General features: G+C 37.7%; 1 protein-coding gene and 1 long non-coding RNA gene across 6 annotated transcripts in view; one reads left to right on the forward strand and one right to left on the reverse strand.

The window, feature by feature from the left end:
• The window catches only part of LOC110047353 (allantoicase-like), a 180,485-nt gene that overhangs the window by 21,008 nt on the left and 137,035 nt on the right, over window positions 1-22,442 (reverse strand). For 3 of the 4 annotated variants that reach the window (XM_089288070.1, XM_089288074.1, XM_089288077.1), the window contains one exon: window positions 13,470-13,527. In XM_089288070.1, the coding sequence (XP_089144196.1) occupies window positions 13,470-13,527 (58 nt within the window). Of the gene's footprint in view, window positions 1-12,088; window positions 12,313-13,469; window positions 13,528-22,442 lie in introns of those variants that run through there. The other variant, XM_089288082.1, reaches the window with a different exon arrangement.
• Window positions 11,475-22,306, forward strand: LOC149117968 (uncharacterized). 2 transcript variants are annotated; one of them, XR_016206733.1, is made up of 2 exons: window positions 11,475-11,540; window positions 18,605-22,306. It is a non-coding gene; the product is annotated as an uncharacterized LOC149117968 (long non-coding RNA). The 2 variants fall into 2 exon arrangements; XR_016206734.1 differs by having other exon boundaries at window positions 18,657-22,306.

Genomic DNA, 22,442 nt, shown 5'->3' on the forward strand with positions numbered 1-22,442 from the left:
TATTCTTGACATTTCAGTTTGGTATCTGAATTTACTTTGAACAGAAACTTTTGCAAGTTACAAGTTCATAAAAAGTTGGACCAGAATCTAGAAATTTAAGATAAGAAAAGGGCATTTTTGAATTCTCATATAAAATGGCTACAAAATCTTTCACATTTTGACTCAAATTTCCAATAGGGTTTACAAGTCGTCTCTATCTCCTAAGCATCTCGATTAAATAAGTGTAATTTCGTCTTCATTTTGCAGCCTACAAAATTCAGCTAGTTTTGAGCACTTTCAAAACTGGCTGAAAAATCCAGGGGACGTTCTTGCATACAGCCTTTCATATGCTCCCTCATCATAGGCCTACAATGCGTGCAGAGAGCTTGATAATAAAGCTCTGAGGAAGATAATATTATGCTCCCTCATCATAGGCCTGGAATGTGTGCAGAGAGCTAGATAATAAAGCTCTGAGGGAGATATGAAAGGCCGCGTGCAAGAACGTCTCCTAGATTTTTTGGCCATTTTGAAAGTGCTCAAAAATAGCTGAATTTTGGCATGTAGGCTTCGTTTTACCTGAGAAACATTGCTCTGAAGTTTTTTTGGCTGGGGCGCTCTTAGTTCTTGAGACATTTACATATGCAAAAAAACTCAGTTTTCCAAGCGGCATCTTTTGGAGATCTTTTGTTGAACAAAAAACAAAAGAAACCTTCTTATTATTTTGTTGAACAGCAAACAGGCAGACTGTTTATAGTGTATTCCACTGAATCTTAGCTGTCTTAAAGTCAAAGGAAAATAGTATATAGAGCAGAAATCTGGGAACAGATTGTTTACATCGGTTATTGTGACGTGAACACAACATGTGAATTGATCGAGCGTCAAATAAAATACCATTGAACAAAAAAGAGGTGTGCCGCATTAGAACTCTGTCAACTAGTATCTTAAGCATCGTGTTAAAGTACCTTGTATGCCTGCCTGGTGGTTGAGAGGCATCATAAAGCCTCAATAAACCCACGAGTCATCAGCACGTTTTAAAGAATCAAAATGTGTTCTGAAACTTCGAAGGCAGCTGATATACCGTAATCGTGTTATCGGCATTCGAAGTCAGATTGAGCCAGGCAGCAAAGTCCAAGAGCAGTTCTTGCCCAAGAAAAATTAATACCCTCTCGTGAGTGGTGGCCCATTTGCCAAGCATTGCTTAAGTATCAAAGTTTGGAAAGCAAGAACTGGTTTTTGACTTATAAAATTTGTCTTGTATGGACCATCATGTTTTCCCACGCACGGAGTGGAAAGACCCTTCCCGCATGCATTGCGATCACGTTCTGCTGGCTTTTCTTGAACTGGTAACTAGATTGTGTCCGCTTTTTTCATTTAAACATAATAATGGCCAACAAGTAGCGATCGATTGTAACATAGATCTGTGATCCAGGTTCCGTTGATTTTATTTCATATTGGCATGATTTGTCCTGTTTTGAACTTCTGGGATCAGCGGACATGCAGATGTATGGAGACCCGTATGTTGTGCAGAAAGGTTAATTTGTTAATCTGTTAGGCAGTGCGTGACATAAAACTATGATCACGTTTGTCGAAAAATTTGTATTTATCTCATGAATTTTACCATTTAAGACATTGCTGTATTTGGAAAAGTGCTTATTTAATGTTTATTTGTTCAGTGCAGATAATCATTGTCCCAGACAACCAAAGTAAGTTCCAGATGTTAACACTATTTTCCGGCCGCCATATTTTACCTATTTAGACCTGAATTCAACAGTTTTGAGCTTACACATTGTGTGAAATTGACATTTTGCTGTTTTCTAAGTGAAATCAACATCCTTGCCGTCACACGTTAACGTGAAATCAGCATTTAAACCTTTTTTGACCTAAAATCAATATTTTTGAGCTTTTACGTTGCTTGAAATCGACATTTTGCTGCTTTCTAAGAGAAATCAACATCCTTGCCATTGTGCGCTAACATGAGTCAACATTTTAACCACTTTTGACCTGAAATCAACAAATTTGAGCTTATATAAGTGGTGTGAAATTGACATTTTGCTGCTTTCTAAGCAAAATCAAAAGGGACCTTAAGATACTGGTCGCGGTGGCCTTGAAGAATGCGGTCACGTCCGAGAGGGCATGGGTAGTAACCACCACCTTTGTGCGGGAAAAAGAAACCTTAAGATTTGCGTTGTGCAAGCGGTGGCCAAAACAAGTCATAACAACAAACAGGTTCAGTCAGAGAATCAGGCGGTTTCGCTGTTATGACAGTGTTTAAGAAGACCCGAGAGCTTTTAGCAGGAGCCTATTTAGCCGACATCATTTCTGATGAAGAATTCGTGCTCCTCTATGACTGCAGCTTTTCAAAGAACTTAGAATTACCGTATGAAGAGTATGAAAGATTTGACCTTGAAGAAGTGGCAGATTCAGAGTGTAGAGCGGTCCTAACCTGCCACAGATTAGTTTCACATGATAAAAATCTAGGTGAAATAAGAAATAAAGCAATACTCTGTGCGAGGAAATTTCCACAGATTTACCTGCTTGACGCTCACTTTTCCCTTCATATGCTTGCTAAAACTGAATTATGAAAACAAAATTGAACCAGACAGTTTAGGAATCTATTTCTTTATAATAATGTTTACAAATTTTGGGCAAAACATGTTATTTTACGGGAAAAAGTCGGAAAAGAACTCACCTTTCTGAGAGGCCGCCAAAATGAACTTCGTCGCCGCCACAACTAAGGTGGAGGCTGTCAAGTGGTGACATTTATGCAAATTAAATGGAAGACCTTGCGAATTTACTTCTGGTTGCCATCGTCCTAGGCCATGTCCAGGGTATCTTAAGGTCCCTAAAGTCCTTGCGGTCGTGGCGGGCCGATCCTTTGTTATAATAAACCGAGGCGAGACTTCGACTTATAACAGAGGCTTGGCTTGGCTATTATAACAAAGGATCGGCTCTGTTTATCATAACAAAGGGCCAGCTTCGTTTGTTTGAAGGACTCGGTGGGAAAAAGACATCAGGTATTTTAATCAAAAGTGAACTTTGTCGAAAACACTCCAAATTGCGCATGCAGTTTTGTTCAGGTATGTTAAGCAATGTCCCGTAGTTTTCACTTTAAAGTTTGCTTCGTTCTCGAGATATTGCATATGCAATAAATCACTTGATTTTTCTAACCTGTGCCTTTTTTGCATACGTTATTTCTTGAGAACGAAGAGCAACCCAGCGAAAAAAACTTCAGAGCAATGTTTCTCAGGTGAAACGAAGCCCACATGCCAAAATTCAGCTAGTTCTGAGCATTTTCAAAAATGGCCGAAAAATCCAGGGGATGTTCTAGTATGGAAAGCCAGAACTGTCTTATGATACTTTTTTTATTACATTGGGTGGTTATGTCATTATATTTAGTACTTATGTTATTATATTCGGTGATTAACTCATTATACTCAGTGTTTATGTCTTTATATGCGGTGCTGTCTTCATTATATTCTGTGCTTATTCCATTATATTCGGTGCTTCCCTCGTTATATTCGGTGCTTTCTTCGTTATATTAGGTGCTTTTTTCATTATATTCGGTGCTGTCTGTATTATATTCTGTGCTCTCTTCCTTATATTCAGTGCAAAGGCCATTCTATTTGGTACTTCCTTGTTCGGTGATTACTTCATTATATTCGTTGCTTTCTTCGATATGATCGTCACCAGTCTTTGCAAGGGGCCGTACACTTTGGAGGTAGTCTAGGGAAAGCCGGGAAAAACGGGTGTCACGAAAACTCAGACCCCGAAAACTCAGACCCCTCGAAATTAAAACTTAATTGTTATCACCTGAATTGCTCTATGGCCACAATGGGGCGAGATGTTTATCTTCTCCGGTTTATGTTGTCGTGTCGATCAAACGGTGAAAAACAAGTATTTAACTTCTCAGGTTTATTGCTGTCGTGTCGGTCAAACAGTGAAGAACTAACAAGGTTTAGAACAGCAGCCGACACTGTTTTTCAAAACAGACCTTTTTTATTCAATTGTATGCAGCAAAAAAAAAAGTGTTGTTCTCTGAAACATACTCATTTGATCGCAATCTGCTTTTTGACTTTATGTGCGTTGCGTGACTTTCGGCACGTAACCCGCAGATATTAACAAAATTTAGAAAAAAAGAAAAAAAGAGTACATAGAGATAGCCATGTTTGCGTTCCAACTTAGAACGGGAATAGTGAATATTTCTTACAGGAAACAGTAAGTTTCAAACCAAACACTTCTATTTCTTTTCTTTTTTTCATACTGCCTGGATTAGTTAATTATTAAATCTGCCTCGTGGCGGGGCCTTCGTGCCAGTTTTCAATTTTCGTTCACTGACATTTCGAGACCAGACGTGGCGGTTCAATCGGTTCGACCTTCACGTGCTTTTTACGAGTATGTTTCAGAGAACAACACATTTTTTTTGCTGCATACAAGTGCATAAGAAAGGTCTGTTTTGAAAAACAGTGTCGGCTGCTGTTCTAAACGTTGTTAGTTCTTCACTGTTTGACTGACGCAACAGCGATAAACCTGAGAAGTTAAATATTTGTTTTTCACCGTTTGATCGACGTCACAACATAAACTGGAGAAGATAAAAATCTCACCCCATTGTGGCCATAGAGCAATTCAGGTGATAACAATTGAAGGGGTGAGTGCAAAACCATGCTAAGTGACGATTTGGGTGAAAAAAAATTTTTCGTGAAAGGGCTTGAATTTTTGCATGTGGTCTTCAATGTAATAGAAAAACGTGGCCCTGTATTTTTGTCGCTGGTTTTTGCTTCGTTTTCGAGTTATAACGTATGCAAAAATACTTGGCTTTTCCTAGCCATGTCTTTAGGAGTTTATTTGTTGAACAGCAAACAGGCAGACTGTTTATAGTGTATGAAGTCAAAATCAAATCTCACAGCATATATAGAGCGGAAATCTGGGAACAGATTGTTTACGTCGGGTATTGTGACGTGAGCACAACACGTGAATCGATCGAGAGTCAAACGAAATTCATCGAACAAAAAAGAGATGTGCCGCATTAGAGCTCTGTCAACTAATATCTTAAGCATTGTTTTAAAGTACCTTGTGTGCCTGCCTGGTGGTTGAGAGACATCATAAAGTCTCGATAAACCCGTAAGTCATCAGCACGTTTTAAAGAATCAAAATGTGTTCTGAAACTTCGAAGGCAGCTGATATACCGTAATCGTCTGATCGGCGTTCGAAGTCAGATCGAGCCAGGCAGCAAAGTCCAAGAGCAGTTCTTGCTTAAAAAAAATACCCTCTGGTGGGTCGTGGCCCATTTGCCAAGCGTTGCTAGGGTCAAAGTTTGGAAAGCGAGAACTGGTTTTAGACTTGTAAAATTTGTCTTGTATCGACCGCCATGTTTTCCCGCACACGAGGTGTAAAGACCCTTCCCGGCATGCATTGCGATCACGTTCTGCAGACGTTTCTCGAACTGGTAACTAGATTGTTTAAACATAAGAATGGCCAACAAGTAGCGATCGATTGTAACATAGATCTGTGATCCAGGTTGCGTTGATTTTATTTCAAATCGGCATGATTTGTAGTGTTTTGAGCTTCTGGGATCAGCAGACATGCAGATGTATGGAGACCCGTATGTTGCGGAGAAGGGTTAATCTGTTAATCTGTCAGCCCTATTTATGGCGCGTTTTCACGTGAAATCAACATCATTGAGCTTATAAGTTGCGTGAAATTACCATTTTGCTGTTTTCTAAGTGAAACTAGCATCCTTGCCGTCAAGCGTTAACGTGAAATCAACATTTTAACCTATTTAGATGTGAAATTAACATCATTGAGCTTATGCGCTGCGTGAAATTTCCATTTTGCTGGTTTCTAAGTGAAACCAACATCCTTGCCGTCACGCGTTAATGTGAAATCAACATTTTAACCTATTTAGACCTGAAATCAACATCATTGAGTGTATGCACTGCGTGACATTGACATTTTGCTGGTTTCTAAGTGAAACCAACATCCTTGCCGTCACGCGTTAACGTGAAATCAACATTTTAACCTATTTAGACCTGAAATCAACATCATTGAGCTTATGCGCTGTGTGAAATTGACATTTTGTTGGTTTCTAAGTGAAATCAACCTCCTTGCCGTCATGTGTTAACGTTAAATCAATATTTTAACCTATTTAGACCTGAAATCAACATCATTGAGCTTATGCGTTGTGTGAAATTGACATTTCGCTGGTTTCTAAGAGAAATCAACCTCCTTGCTGTCACGCGTTAACGTGAAATCAACATTTAAAGCTTTTTTGACCTAAAATCAACCTTTTTGAGCTTATACGTTGCGCGAAATTCACAGTTTGCTGCTTTCTAAGTGAAATCAAAGTCCTTGCGGACGCGGCTTGCCGATCCTTTGTTATGATAAACCAAGGCGAGACTTCGACTTATAACAAAGGCTTGGCTTGGCTATTATAACAAAGGATCAGCTCTGTTTATCATAACAAAGGCCCGGCTTCGTTTATTTGAAGACCTCGGCGGGAAAAGGGCGCTAGGTATTTTAATCAAAAGTGAACTTTGTCGAAAACGCTCCAAATTTCGCATGCAGTATTGTTTAGGTATGTTTAACAATGTCCCATATTTTTTCCGCTAAGCTTCGCTTCGTTTTCGAGATATTGCGTATGCAGAATAACCACTCGGTTTCCTAGCGGCATCTTTATAAATGAAGCAAAAACCAGCGACAAAAATACAGGACCACGTTTTTCTATTACATTGAAGACCACATGCAAAAATTCAAGTCCTTTTGCAAAAATATTTTTTTCACCCAAATCGTCACTTAGCATGGTTTTGCACTCACTCTTTCAATAAAGCTCTCTGCACGCATTGCAGGCCTATGATGAGGGACCATAAGGCTCTCTGCACGCACTGGAGACCTATGATGAGGGAGCATTGAAGGGTGAGTGCAAAACCATGCTAAGTGACGATTTGGGTGAAAAAAAAAATTTTCGCGAAAGGGCTTGAATTTTTGCATGTGGTCTTCAATGTAATAGAAAAATGCGGCCCTGTATTTTTGTCGCTGGTTTTTGCTTCGTTTTCGAGTTTTAATGTATGCAAAAATACTTGGCTTTTCCTAGTCATGTCTTTAGGAGTTTATTTGTTGAACAGCAAACAGGCAGACTGTTTATAGTGTATGAAGTCAAAATCAAATCTCACAGCATATATAGAGCGGAAATCTGGGAACAGATTGTTTATGTCGGGTATTGTGACGTGAGCACAACACGTGAATCGATCGAGAGTCAAACGAAATTCATCGAACAAAAAAGAGATGTGCCGCATTAGAGCTCTGTCAACTAATATCTTAAGCATTGTTTTAAAGTAACTTGTGTGCCTGCCTGGTGGTTGAGAGACATCATAAAGTTTCGATAAACCCGTAAGTCATCAGCACGTTTTAAAGAATCAAAATGTGTTCTGCAACTTCGAAGGCAGCTGATATACCGTAATCGTGTGATCGGCGTTCGAAGTCAGATCGAGCCAGGCAGCAAAGTCCAAGAGCAGTTCTTGCCTAAAAAAATACCCTCTGGTGAGTCGTGGCCCATTTGCCAAGCGTTGCTAGGGTCAAAGTTTGGAAAGCGAGAACTGGTTTTAGACTTGTAAAATTTGTCTTGTATCGACCGCCATGTTTTCCCGCACACGAGGTGTAAAGACCCTTCCCGGCATGCATTGCAATCACGTTCTGCAGACGTTTCTCGAACTGGTAACTAGATTGTTTAAACATAAGAATGGCCAACAAGTAGCGATCGATTATAACATAGATCTGTGATCCAGGTTGCGTTGATTTTATTTCAAATCGGCATGATTTGTAGTGTTTTGAGCTTCTGGGATCAGCGGACATGCAGATGTAAGGAGACCCGTACGTTGCGGAGAAGGGTTAATCTGTTAATCTGTCAGCCCTATTTATGGCGCGTTTTCATGTGAAATCAACATCATTGAGCTTATAAGTTGCGTGAAATTACCATTTTGCTGTTTTCTAAGTGAAACTAGCATCCTTGCCGTCAAGCGTTAACGTGAAATCAACATTTTAACCTATTTAGATGTGAAATTAACATCATTGAGCTTATGCGCTGCGTGAAATTGACATTTTGCTGGTTTCTAAGTGAAACCAACATCCTTGCCGTCACGCGTTAACGTGAAATCAACATTTTAATCTATTTAGACCTGAAATCAACATCATTGAGCGTATGCACTGCGTGACATTGACATTTTGCTGGTTTCTAAGTGAAACCAACATCCTTGCCGTCTCGCGTTAAGTTGAAATCAACATTTTAACCTATTTAGACCTGAAATCAACATCATTGAGCTTATGCGCTGTGTGAAATTGACATTTTGTTGGTTTCTAAGTGAAATCAACCTCCTTGCCGTCACGCGTTAACGTTAAATCAATATTTTAACCTATTTAGACCTGAAATCAACATCATTGAGCTGATGCGTTGCGTGAAATTGACATTTTGCTGGTTTCTAAGAGAAATCAACCTCCTGGCTGTAACGCGTTAACATGAAATCAACATTTAAACCTTTTTTGACCTAAAATCAACATTTTTGAGCTTATACGTTGTGTGAAATTCACATTTTGCTGCTTTCTAAGTGAAATCAAAGTCCTTGCGGACGCGGCTTGCCGATCCTTTGTTATGATAAACCAAGGTGAGACTTCGACTTGTAACAAAGGCTTGGCTTGGCTATTATAACTAAGAATCGGCTCTGTTTATCATAACAAAGGCCCGGCTTCGTTTATTTGAAGACCTCGGCGGGAAAAGGGCGCTAGGTATTTTAATCAATAGTGAACTTTGTCGAAAACGCTCCAAATTTCGCATGCAGTTTTGTTTAGGTATGTTTAACAATGTCTTGTATTTTTTCCGCTAAGCTTCACTTCGTTTTCGAGATATTGCGTATGCAGAAAAACCACTCGGTTTTCCTAGCGGCGTCTTTATAAACGAAGCAAAAACCAGCGACAAAAATACAGGACCACGTTTTTCTATTACATTGAAGACCACATGCAAAAATTCAAGCCCTTTTGGGAAAATTTTTTTTTTCACCCAAATCGTCACTTAGCATGGTTTTGCACTCACCCCTTCAATTGAGTTTTTAATTTTGAGGGGTCTGAGTTTTCGGGGTCTGAGTTTTCGTGACACCCGTTTTTCCCGGCTTTCCCTAGACTACCTCCAAATTGCACGGCCCCTTGCGAAGACTGGTGACGATCATATCGAAGAAAGCAACGAATATAATGAAGTAAGCACTGAATATAATGAAGTAATCACCGAACAAGGAAGTACCGAATATAATGGCCTTTGCAGCGAATATAAGGTAAAGAGCATGGAATATAATAGTGTTAGCACTTGAAATAATGAAGAAATCACCAAACAAAGTTAGAACCGAATATAACAAAGAAAGCACCGAATATAATAAAGACAGCACCGAATATAATGAAAAAAGCACCTAATATAACGAAGAAGACACCAAATATAACAAGGGAAGCACCGAATATAATGGAATAAGCACAGAATATAATGAAGACAGCACCGCAAATAAAGACCTAAACACCGAGTATAATGGAATAAGCACCGAGTATAATGAGTTAATCACTGAATATAATAACATAAGTACTAAATATAATGACATAACCACCCAATATAATAAAAAAAAGTATCATAAGACAGTTCTGGCGTTCCATATTCTAGCATATGCGCCTTTCAATTGTAGTTGTTGAAGCACAGTGATTCGTGTCTTTGGAAAGTTTAGCCGTGCATAGACAAAATCTCCAAACAAGTGAAAACGCCTTAAAGGTTTGCACTTAAATTATTTGACATGATTTAAATGCTTTCTCCTATAAATTTCGGTGCCACACTTTGAAAACAACACTAAAACCGTGTATTTGCATTTTCAGTACAGAGGAAAATAGCCTATTCCAAGCGTTCAGTTGGTTTGATGCAGCGGGAATAACAGCAAGCGAAAAACTAGGGGAGGAGCGCAGTGAGAGAATGCGCCTCTCCCCTATTTTTCTGCTCGCCATTTTACACTCTGCACCTCAGCTAACTGAACTAAACAAACTTTGAAAACTTGAAAGTCAGACTCTAAAGGGCCATTAGAAAAGACGTCCTTTCTATCTCCTTAGAAAACTCAAATCCGGAATATTACAATGAATCAAATCGATTGACGAGGTATTACCAAAAGACAGACAGGACATAATATTAAAATAAACTTGGTGCTCTACTGTGAGAGATGTTGAAAAAAGACAATGTGATTGTTTTTTATTGAGTTTTGTTGGAGTGTGCTTGATCTCTATAACAAAACTTGCGTTACAGGTCACGAATAATGGGCCGACGATTGGTATGCAAATTTCCACACATTTGCAAAGAGACAGATTCAGGTCTGTGATGGAAAACAATTATTGCCCGTTCTATTCTGTTAAAAGCTTTTGGTGCCCATTGCTAAGTTTTGTCAAGTTTTGAAAGCAACAATGAAGTAGTGTGTAATAAGAATTCCAGCCATAGACCTACAAAAGGGGAGCAAAAACACATCCTTTATCAAAACATCAAGATTTCCCACATTTTATCTGCTGAGCTGTTCATAACCATTCGTTCAATACGAACCCTTTCCTTCGGCCGTTTGAATGCTGGAATCATATGTTCCAAATGTTTCTTTAGCAGTTCGAATGGCTGGCATCATCTGTTTGAAATTTTTCCAGTGCCGTTTGAACATTTACAGAATCTGTTCGAAATTTTTCTGTGGCTGTTTGAACAGTATTTGAACATCCGTTTCTCATCCGTTCGTTAGCCATTCGTCACGCAGTGAAGAAATTTCTCGATTTCTTATTTTAGATTGATTTTTACACGAGTGCTTCGCTTTCATTTTTCGTTGTTTTCTCTAATGTTAGCCGTTTATAGTACAAGAATGAAATTCTGTTGTATTTGGTTTCGTTTTTGTCCTCCTAAATCAACAATTAACTCATTTTTGCATATTCAATTTTCTCAACTTCTGTGGAACACTTTGTTGTGCAGTAAAGAAAATAATAGTTAATTTCTTGTAATTGTTTTTTTAAATATTTTGGCCCTTCATTTATTCAACTTTAAATAAACGATGTCTTGAAATCTGATCTTGTGTCTGTGGTTATTGTGCATACGGTTTATTTCCGTGCTTTCGCTCGCTCTGAAATATTCCAAAAAATGCCAAGGAATTAGGGGTGGGTCGTGGGCAATTTCATTCAGGCGTCAATGGGTTAAGTGAAAAAGCATCTTTGCCATCACCTTTTGACGTGAAATCAACATGTATGTGTATTTTTTTAAAGTGAAATCAACATCTCTGAGCTTTCCCGTTGACATGAAATCACCATATAAGTGTTTTGTTTAAAAGTGAAATGAGCTCTGCGGCGGCGTGTCTAAAATACTAGTAGCTGAAATTTAATATACAAAGGTAAATAGTAGTGGGTGGTCATATTTCACCAGGGTTGTAATAAGATCGCATGGCGCTGAATATTTCTGTGTCGATTCTGTGCACGTCAAGATTGGAACGGTTGTCGCTGACTGCACCCTATAAGAAATGAGTGTCGACTACAAGGTAAGTTTTATAAACACATTGCCATTGAAACAAATAAGTGTCGGCTTAACTTCAGAGTAACCTGTCTACGTATTGGTTTTTTTCTCAACATTCAATTATGCCTAAAAAGGGTCGATCACGGGTCACAAAAATATCCTTTACCACCCTCAAGCTACAGAAAGAGTAAAGAATGGTCTCTTTTCCCATAAGAACTTACCGCCAAACAAAATAAATTCACCAAAATGGACAGTATTTACGGAAAAGTTCATCAGAGGAAAAGAAAAAAAACTGAAATGATAAGAAAAGCACAAATGTAGCATCACACTTGCCCTAAGTCGCTCGTATTTATGCAGCGTATGTAGCCAACAAAATCAAGGAATGGCTTCGAATGAGCGACGTTTGTCACTTGTAGGAAATCAATTCGTGCTGACATTTTTTGCTGTGAAAAATTGCATCAATTCATTTTTTTTTATCATATTTACGTCGGTACAAAACCACAAGGAACGATCGACAAACTACGGCCGTAAAACTGTAATTTGATTTTGTCAATAAAGAGAATGAAAAGTCGCTTTATACGTTTTGTGGTATTTATTTCACATTTGATAACTGCAAAACCCTATTTTACAATAACTGAGTGAATTTTCGCACGCTGATTGGCTGATTTCTATCATCAATAAGAGTAGACACATGAATGATGCAATCGTGCAAGGATCTTGAAAACTTCACCAAACTATTTATAGTTCAGCACTGTTTAGTTCTTGAAAGCATCCAAACTGGACTAAATTAGATTCAACTGTCAAGGGAAAAACGTGAAAGTTTAACATGGAACTCAATGAATGGAATCTGTTTAATTTTGCTTTGTTCAAAGTTAACTGTGAATGTAATATTGTTATGTTATTTTTTGTTGGAATTAAAGTTTTTGTAAATTGATTGGAAATAATGCGCTTTGGTCCTACCTAACCAAATTCCTTTGACCACTTACCAGTTACCAGTTACCAGCTACCAGTATTTTAGACACACCGGCTCAGTCATGCATTCTAGTGAAATCAACATTGTTTTTAACTGTTTCTTAAAAAACAGCGTCTTTAATATCGTCTGTTGACCTGAAATCAACCTTTTGCCATTTTTTGTACTGAAGACAAAATTATTGCTAAGTGAGACAAAGTTGTTTGCTTTGTTGTGGAGCAGAAACATGTTTTGAGCTTTTTACTGGCAATTCAGAGCGAAAAAAGCAAAATATAACCTTAAATTCAACATAAGGTGGATATGCATATGGCACTTCAATTGCTTTTTAGACTGCTAAAATTCTTTCTGTTATGGTTGGAATCCAAGGGGCCATATGACTTGCAAGCTGAAAGAGCACATTTTTAAAACTTGAACAAGTACCACAGATTTTAAAATTTTGGACATTTTTTTGCTTCTAAATGCATTTCTTGGCTTTATCTTGAATGATAATCAATTTTAAATGCAGTTTCTTTAAGATTTCTTTTAGTTGGCCATCTGTTGTTGAGATTTTTATGCTATTGTAAGTGATTAGTATTGTAGTTTATGGGAGCTCCACTTTTGGGCTTGGGTAAATCTGTATATTACAGACTATTCAGAGTGATTTGAAATACACATAAAGAAAATCCTTTATGAGATATCCCAAGCATTGATAAAAGCACTCAAGGCAGAGTCAGGTGCTTTACTGCATATTTGATTTACGGCGACCTGTGTGTGCTTCACTTCTGGTCAGCATGAACTGCTTTGAGAACAAAAAACAGGGCATTTTGGGAATTTCAGTATTACATAAATAACATTTCCGACAACACATACTGTTAATATCCCTGACAAAGTTTCCTTATGCAAGAAAGGAACTAATTAAAGTAGCTCACAGTGTGCAGAGGTTCCCTTCTCCTTAAAGCAGAAAGAGTAGAGATCATTTCTGTACATGGCTTATGTCAATCTTACCTTCTATAACACAAGAAGCAGGGAAATTTCCTTTGAAATGAGCAGTATCAACTTCAATCTATAAGTCAGAATCGTATTGTAGATACAAAAAGTGAATTATCATGGTTTGGATTGATAGTAATCCTAAACAAAACATAGCACTTAATGTATATATTCTATTGTATTTATTGAGAAGACTGCCCAGTTAACCTGCTAAAGGAAGTAAAAAAACAGGTCGCAATGGTAATACACATATTGGAACAATGAAAACTAATTTTATCATGGATTGGAAATGCTTCACACAGTCACTACGGCAGTAGGAGGTTATCTTTTCCCATGAAAATTAAATGCTGCATCGATATCCAAATAAACAACACACTTATCAAAGAAGAACTGGAATAAGCTGGAGGAGTTAGAGACACACTGAAAAGACAATGCTGCAGATGTTCGTTTTTCAATATGGGGAGCATTTTTACAGTTATACAATGTACCCCTCATACAGTGTAACAAAGATAGCAAAAGCCACTAAAAGCCTCTCAAATTTTTTGGTATTGAGCATGTTTTTGGCAATATGTGGGCATTTTGAAAAACTGACAAAATTCTTGGAAATGGCAATCTTTCCTGCTTGTTGATTAGGTCAGGAGCCAATGAATCATGGGCTCCTGATTAAGTGCAGATTCAGAGGTTGTTTCATGTCACTCAAGGATCAGCAGAAGGTACCCACAATGCAAATGGGAATAAATTCATTCCAGTCCATGATTTTACTTGGAGGATCAAAACAGTTTGTTCCTGTGGGCTCAGGTCAATGACAAAGTGTTTCATGAATAGAGAACCAGAAAATCTTCCCAGTGACAACAGCCCAAATTCCATGACTAGCATTTGCCAGCTTGTACTATAAAATCAGTCTGACCAGATATGAAACAAAACTCCAGTCGTTCTGTTAAAAGTATTCATCAATGAAAGAAGTCAAGCTAATTAAAGTAAATAGCTACACATATAAAAAAAACCACAAGCTTTCAACGGTCTTAACTACAGTCTTCAATGGGGGGAATAGTATAAAGGTGCCAAACATTCAAAAATATTTAACATATAAAGAAGCCTCGAGTGTGCTCTGTTCTGTTGTAAAGCACGCAGGAAGGAGTAAAGCACGCAGGAAGTGGTAGAGCATGAAAGAAGCTTTGTTTGTATTACTTGATTGTTTTTAACGTTGCGAAAACAGAAGCAATGTGCATCGGCTTCCCCCAGAACTGTGAAAATGAACCAGTTGGAGTCAAATGGAAAACTTGGGTTACGGACGGTGCCTACTAAATACAAAGGTTTTTGCGCCAGGTAAGGGCCACACGGGAAAAGTAGATCTTTGCAAGGGCTATTGGAATCCACAAAGAAAAATGGGGGTAGCTGCGCATTTTTTTGAGATAATTAACCTTGAATCTCAACAAAAATGCTGACATCAGCATTTTCCTGAAAAAAAGAAGGAACGGATATTTATTCACAGATTTCCATAGAATTCGCCTTCACATACAGAAAAGCAAACACATTTAAAAGATCTTTAAACTACATGGCAAATGTTGACAAAAAAAAATTTTCGATATGTTTTTAATAACAAAATTGTTGCAAAAGCGCTTTTAACGTATCTGACAGCCTTCCTCTGGTTCAGCTAAAATACAGTCTTAATACCTTTTGCTCACAACCAGAAACTAATCACATGTTGAATAGACTTGCCACTTCCATTTCATAACATAAAATGTAGGGGTAACCATGCGGTTTTTATAGCTACTGAACTTTTACCGTGCCCGTTACATTTTTTCCTGTCACCTCCCCAGTGAGACATTTGCGTATCTCGCACTTGTTTTGCGTGCGCACTACACCATCTGCAGGTACATGTTTACAGTTGAATTTTAGTATAATTTTCGACAGATGATAGCTAGGTTTTTAGCTGGAAGACGTAAGGTTATCGTTAGCGATATGCTGTTATTCAGCTGTTCCTGGTTTAAGTACAGGTTCATTAAACTTGATTTGGTCACAATAGGAAAATTTTGCTTTCGTTTTAGTCCTGTATGTGATAGCGTAGTTGATTGCGTCAATGTTAGCCCCAGCGTGCCTGTGGAGCTAAACCATGGGTTGCGTGATGCGTAGAACGTTTGCGCACTAACAAAAGTAGGCACCGTCCTTAAGTTTTTAGGAATTTTCATTACATATGATGTACAGATACTAGTCAAGAACAATTTTAAGTAAAGGCTGAAAAAACTCAGAAATGCAATAAATTTATGAAAGTCAAGGGGTTTGTCAATTCATGGCAAAGTTAATGTTATAAAGGCAATTCTTCTTCCAAAACTAATATACCCTAGCTTGGTGATTAAAGCCTGGCATTCCGTCTGAAGTTCTGTCTATAGTTTTTCATTTTTCAAGGAACAGGAAAGATAAAATAATTCGAAGTTCAACGCATGCACCCTATAAGCAAGGTGGCCTCAAAATGATAGATTATGAAACCATATGATAAAAGCATTGAGGTTGAGGTGGCTAATGCGCATAATGGATGAGGACTTGTCAGGTTTCTGGAAGTCTTACCTTAACTATCTTTTGGATAATGAAGGGGGTCTTCTTCTTCTTCAGTGTAATTATGACGTAAACCTAATAAACATTTCACCTACTTTTTATCAGGATCTATTAGTGTGGTGGTCAGATATAGGAGAAATTGTAGATCCAAATAATGTTTACAGATATATTATATGGAACAACAAAGAAATCAAAATCAATGGTGAAAGTGTTTTTTATAAGCATTATTTTAATATGAATATTAAATATACAAATGATCTGCTCTTTAGTAAGTCAAATATCGAGTATTTTAATGTTCTCAGAAGTGAGGGGTTGACAAGGTCCAACTTTTTAGTATGGAAAGGCCTAAGGCAATCTGTTCCTTTGAAGTTGCCTATCGACATACCCAATTTTAACGTGATTCTTGATTTTGAAAGTGTTAAAATGTCATGACTATTATTGTTTTCTTATAAAACAAAAATTGCAAAAGCCAAGTAAATGGGTTAAGCTAAAGAAAGAATTAAGCCTTGATTGACAAGCAAGTTTCAGAGGCATTTCTTTTGCCTGTGAGGGTTGCTAATGAGCAGTATCTACGGTCCTTTCAGTACAAAGTGTTGAATTCTGTTCTGTTTACTAATGACCGCCTGTGTAAAATAGGATATGTTTCTAATCCCAACTACCCCTTCTGTCATCAGCTAACAAACACCATATCCCATATTTTGTTCAGTTGTTCTTTTTCAAATTCCTTTTTGGCATGAGGTTAATGAAAAAATTTTGAGTAAAATCAAGAGTTGCAGAAGCCTCTCGCTTACATATTGCAATATTACTGTTGGGTCTTTTGAGGAGATGGATCGATTTAATTATACAGTAATTTTAGGAAAATCATTCTTGTGGACTTGTCAATTAGAGAAACATTACCTTCCTTGGGTCACTTAATAAGAATTTTGGTAATTAAATATGAAACTGAAAAACATATATTTCAAATTGAATAAAACGAATTTGTTTAAAGAAAAATGGAAGATTTTTGAGGAAACAATTTTAACTAACAATTAAAGTCAGACAACGTTATTATTAAGGAAAATTGTTAAGTTAAATAAGTACATAGAAAAGAATTGACAATATCTATTTTCTTAATTAATTCAATATGGTGTCATTGTTAACTTCTGTAAACCAAACTTAATTCATTCTTCTGTAACTTAATTGTTGAAAAAGAATTGCAATCGTTGTAATTGTGGAAATAAATAAAACAAACAAACAAAAAAAAAAACAAAGAAGTGTAGGGGAAAACATGAGAGGTACTTGAGCAGTTTTCCCTACTTCTTGAGTGCTTTCCCACCTCCTGCATACTTTACAACAAAACAGAGCACAGTCGAGGCTTCTCTATTTGTTTTATGATAAAGAATCTATCAATTTCCCCATGCATTCGCTGAATTTTCACACCAAACTTTATTTTCCAAACGAGTAAAAGTGGCATCAGCATGCTCTGTTCTCTGATAAAGCAGGCTAAAATAAGCCATGCAATCACAATCCTTGTTAGAACTGTTCAAATAATTTGATTGGCTAATGAGACAACAGCTGTCAATTACAAACTGGACTTCAGCTAAGCTTTCAGTTTCAAGTGGCTTTCGAGAGAAGGATGATGCCTTCAAAGTTCACTTATTTAAATAAGGATCTTAAGGTTTCTAGTCCAGAGGAATCTGGCCGCATTATGGCTCATGAAAACGTGCACTTTTCCAATGGAAATTATGAAACAAGGAGCTCAAAGCTTGCGGATGAAAATGCAAAATGTTGAGTTGTATTTGAAAGGAGCTACAGTTATTTATGGTTTGCAGCCACTTGCAGCAAGATTGCCCGAACTAGCATCAAAGTTGGAAAGACTAGACTGCTCACACTGGTTCTAACCCGACAGGAGAGAATATCAGGGCAAGGTTTCAACTGCAATAATTGCATAATCCCACAAAAATAATATCCATCATGTTGCAGTGCCAAATAGCAATGAAAACTAAACAGTGTCACAAATTTGGGTTGCAGACAATTTAAAGAAGGGGTTTCTTCTTACCTATACTCCAATGTTACGTTGCCAATGCCCTTCTCAACCTACAAACTGATACTGGCATCTCTTTTCCCACCCTGCTCAATGATACTAAATGGAAAGCTACGCTTTTATGTATTAGATGAAGCTTCAAAGAAAAGGGAATTGATAGCTAAATCTTACATAATTTTAAAGGGCGATTTGCAAGTTGAGTTCTGGAAAAAAGCTCAGTCCATCATATACTCACTACGTACCATTACTGTGGAATGTTGTATAAAACTCTAATAAGTGCCATACATTATTTGAGAAAAGCTGAACAGTCGATTTTAACTGTCCTGGATATCCTTGATCTCGAAGATTGGAATTGCTTCTGGGGGAAATTGTCTAAGCACAAAGGGAATCTAAAAGCACCAGGCAGGAAAAGACTGGGAATGTTTCAAACACTCTGTCACTTATCCTGAAACAACTTGGGGTAAAAGCTGCATATCATATAGATTTTGATCATATTGATTTTCAACATGGTGGTTGATTATGTCAGGACCGCCTCTATAATTTTACTCGTCAATCTTCTCAATCTTTACACCTTTAGCACTGAAGTCCTTCTACAATCACAGGAGAAACTTTATTCCTCCGCTTTTCAGGCCCATTGTGCTAAGACCTTACTGCAAATGCAGTCGGCGAGCTTCTCACATTCGAGGAAACGAAGATTACTCAAACAGGGTGGCAGGTTTCCAGCTGGTAGTTGTAAAAGAGCTACGGCAACATGCTACTTGTGTTCAAGATCAATAGCTATAAACCACCATACCACTCCCCACAGCAACTCTTCTCAAAGCTCACATATGAAATGTGCGGGATTGTCAGCAAAAGATTTTCTGAGGTGGAAATGCAATGTCACAAGGACTGATAATATGTGGGTATGTACTAAATGTGTTTCTGGAATCAGCTTCCACTCAACATGAGTTTCAATTTGTTGGGCTCTGGTACTGATGATCTATCCATTTCAATGGATACCAACACTGGTGACGATATCGTGGAGACTAAAACCATTTACCAACAACGTGACCTTAGGAAGCTTGAATATGAACAGTCTGGCTGGAAAATTCAGCGAGGTCCTTGAATGGGTCGAGGCCTTGATACGCCATTCCTACACTCCTGGTTTGCAATAAATGGCTATGATGTTTGTCGCAGGGACAGAAAGAATGGTGGCTGAGGCATTATATTGTATATTTGAAAGTTGATACCATCTTATTGGATACAAAGGAAATGCTCTGAAGTGGAGTGTATTCTTGTGGATATCCAGGAGGGTAAACAGCATATCTTGTTATTATGTGCACCATCTGTAAACAATGCTAATTTCACAAGAGAAATGCATATATTCCCAGATGCAGCAATGTCAAAATGGGCAAATGTTGTTTGTTTGGGTGAGCTGAACTGTGACATTCTCCACCCGTTAGATAATGGCAAAGAGGGACATGCTTGCTTAGACGTGTGATGTTTATGATTTGGACAATTTACAGAACCGACCGTTGTCGTAACAAATGTTTCAGCATTTGTATTACAAGTGGGCACGCTCCAGTTAGGTCTGAGTGATCACAAATTGGTTTACGCATTTCTTAACAGGAAGGTGAAACCGCAAACTGTCTTCACAAAGAGAAGGTGTTTTAAGAATTTTGATGAGAAGGTTTTCAACAATGACTTACAGCACGTGCCATTTGACATTGTGTGCCTTTTTGATGATGTGAGCGATATTTGTTGGGCTTGGGAGGAAATTGTACATTGATGTGTTGAATGACCACAAACCATTAAAGACCAGAAAGTTTAGAGGCACTTCTGGAAAATCGAAATTCATTACACCTGAAATAAAATCAGTGATGCATAAAAGAAATACTGTTATTGTGCAAATTCTACAGAGCGAGGTCAGAAGTTGACTGGGAAGCTTATAGATGCCTTAGAAACAGTGTCGTTGCTATGCGTCACAAATCCATCACCAAACACTTTGAATGCCTGTGAAACCTGTGTGTAGGAAACCAGAGGGATTTCTGGGGCTCATTGCGCCCTTTTATGTTTTCTAAGCATTATTACTCTTAAAGAGGAATAAAGAGTAATCAAAGATCAAAATCAATACTTTAGTAACATCACAAGGGACCCGATCGTACATGTAAACAAGCACACCACCTTCAATGAACAATAACATGTAGCTAAAATTCCATTGGACTAGAACATGAAGACTAACACATTTGCCTTTAAACCGATTAACCACCATACTGTAAAAATGGTATTGGAGAATATTTATCCCAATAAAGCTCGAGGAAATGACATGATCCCTCCAAGAGCGGTTAAGGCATCATTATTGTCCATAGCAAAACCCCTCTGTGATCTGATTAATATCATCATTAGCAGATCACAAGTACCTGATACCTGGAAGCACGGACAAATCACACCACTCCACAAGAAAAACAGTGTTCTGGATAAAAAGAACTGTAGACCAGTGACTGTCTTACGTGTCTTTGGTAAAGTGTTTGAGAGGCTAACACACATTCAAATGGCTGAGCTCTTTGAGCCTATCTTTCATGATTTTCTTTTTGCATATCGAAAATTTCACGGTTGTCCTTCAGCATTACTAATGCTAACAGAGCAATGGAAAAAGGGACTTGATAGACGCACTGTAATCGCTGTGATAGCAATTGATCTTAGTATTAGTGCTCCAGTTCTCGTCTTCTCAGACTTTGCAAAGCAGCCTTTCTTGTTGAGCTGGAGACATGGATGATTGCTGGTAAGCATACATATCATACATTTCAAGGAAACTTCCCTTATTGTCTCAGTGAAACTCCTCTACGTTATTCTGACGCATAGGGCGTTGACATATACATTATCTTTATTTAAACATAAGAAACCCATTCAGTTAAGTTAAACATAGGCACGCAAGGCGTGAAAGAGTTATTTTTTTGTGTGAAGTGTTGGAGATAGAAGCATTCATGGTACAGTAATGATCTGGTTAATTTGACACGTTTTTTTGGTTGCGATGTTACATCGGTCATGGTAAGATAGCTAAATAGTAAGCCATAAAATGTTTGACTGAACAAACTACAGTAATCTGACACGTCTTCTGATTAATGTAGATACCATCTTATTTTCTAACAGGCAATTTGATTCGTTCTTTGATACAACCCGCACTGTGATTGGTGTGACACGCGCACATGCATAACTCCCTCACTCACCGATCACATAACCCTACCAACCCCCAAGAGGAATTTTTGTTCAAAAATACTCAAGTTAATTTAGAGACTTTTTCGCATTTTACGAGTCGTAAGTTTACCTTTTTACACAACACAACTTCACCGAAAATAGAAAGAAAGAGAAAAAAACCTGACTCGTTGAAAGTCTGATTTAATTAAATTGCACTTTAACTTGGTGCCACGCAGTCTTCAAAGAACATTTGAACAGTTTTCATACTTTTTACCTTTAAAAATATCGTACTGAAAGGAATGTCATCAAATAAAACTATTTAACTGCTACTGCAGAGACGTAAAAACCGTCCAGAAATGAAAGCTTCTTTTTTGTTTAATATCCTAGAAACAATAGCCGATAACTTGTCAGCTCTAATTGAATTTACTCCCATATAAAAAACAAAAGTGTTAAGTTACCATTTGTTACTAAAGATAGCAAACATCTCGTGGGAAAGAGTGGTGACGATTCGTCCGCTCTAATTGAATTTACTCCCTTGTGAAAAACAAGAGTGTCAAATTACACTTTGTAACTTAAAAACAAAAATATCTCGTTATATTTGCATGCAACAAGAACAAAACAATCGTTACCCGCACTCACTATTGTGAACGTTAGAACTGTCTCGTCGCCTCTAAAACATGTCCTAAGAACTAGACGGGACGATTCGTGACCTCTAATTGAATTTACTCCTTGTGAAAAACAAAAGTATCAAGTTACCTTTGTAACTAAAAATAAAAATATCTCGTTGCATTTGCATACTACTAACTCATGAACTGTTTCAAACCTCAAGGCTCATCTCGTTCATTTAACTAAAATCTTCAGCCTAATCCACAGAAAATTTCGAAGTAAACCCAATATGTGAATACTTCCTCCTCTTTTATAGAAGAATGAATATGACCGTTCTGAACTCTATCGGGATGAAATCTTCTCACATACCATTTACCTTTACAACAAGAAATTTGATTGGCTGTTTATAGTAGATCCAATCTGATTGGTGTGACATACATACATCTCTCACTCACTCACTCACTCACTCACTCACTCACTCACCCATTGACCCGTCCATAACATACCCGACGCGCCGACTATGAGGTATTTTTTTGTAAAAAAAAAAACTCAAAAATAGTTGCATGTCTCATAGGTTGCCAGCTTTTACTGTTAACATGTCCTCACATTATTTTAGCCAATCATACATGTAAGCA

This window comes from Orbicella faveolata, unplaced genomic scaffold (genome assembly GCF_042242905.1).
Source record: "Orbicella faveolata isolate gen_17 unplaced genomic scaffold, um_ofav_v1 contig_1, whole genome shotgun sequence".
Taxonomy (NCBI): Eukaryota; Metazoa; Cnidaria; class Anthozoa; order Scleractinia; family Merulinidae; genus Orbicella; species Orbicella faveolata.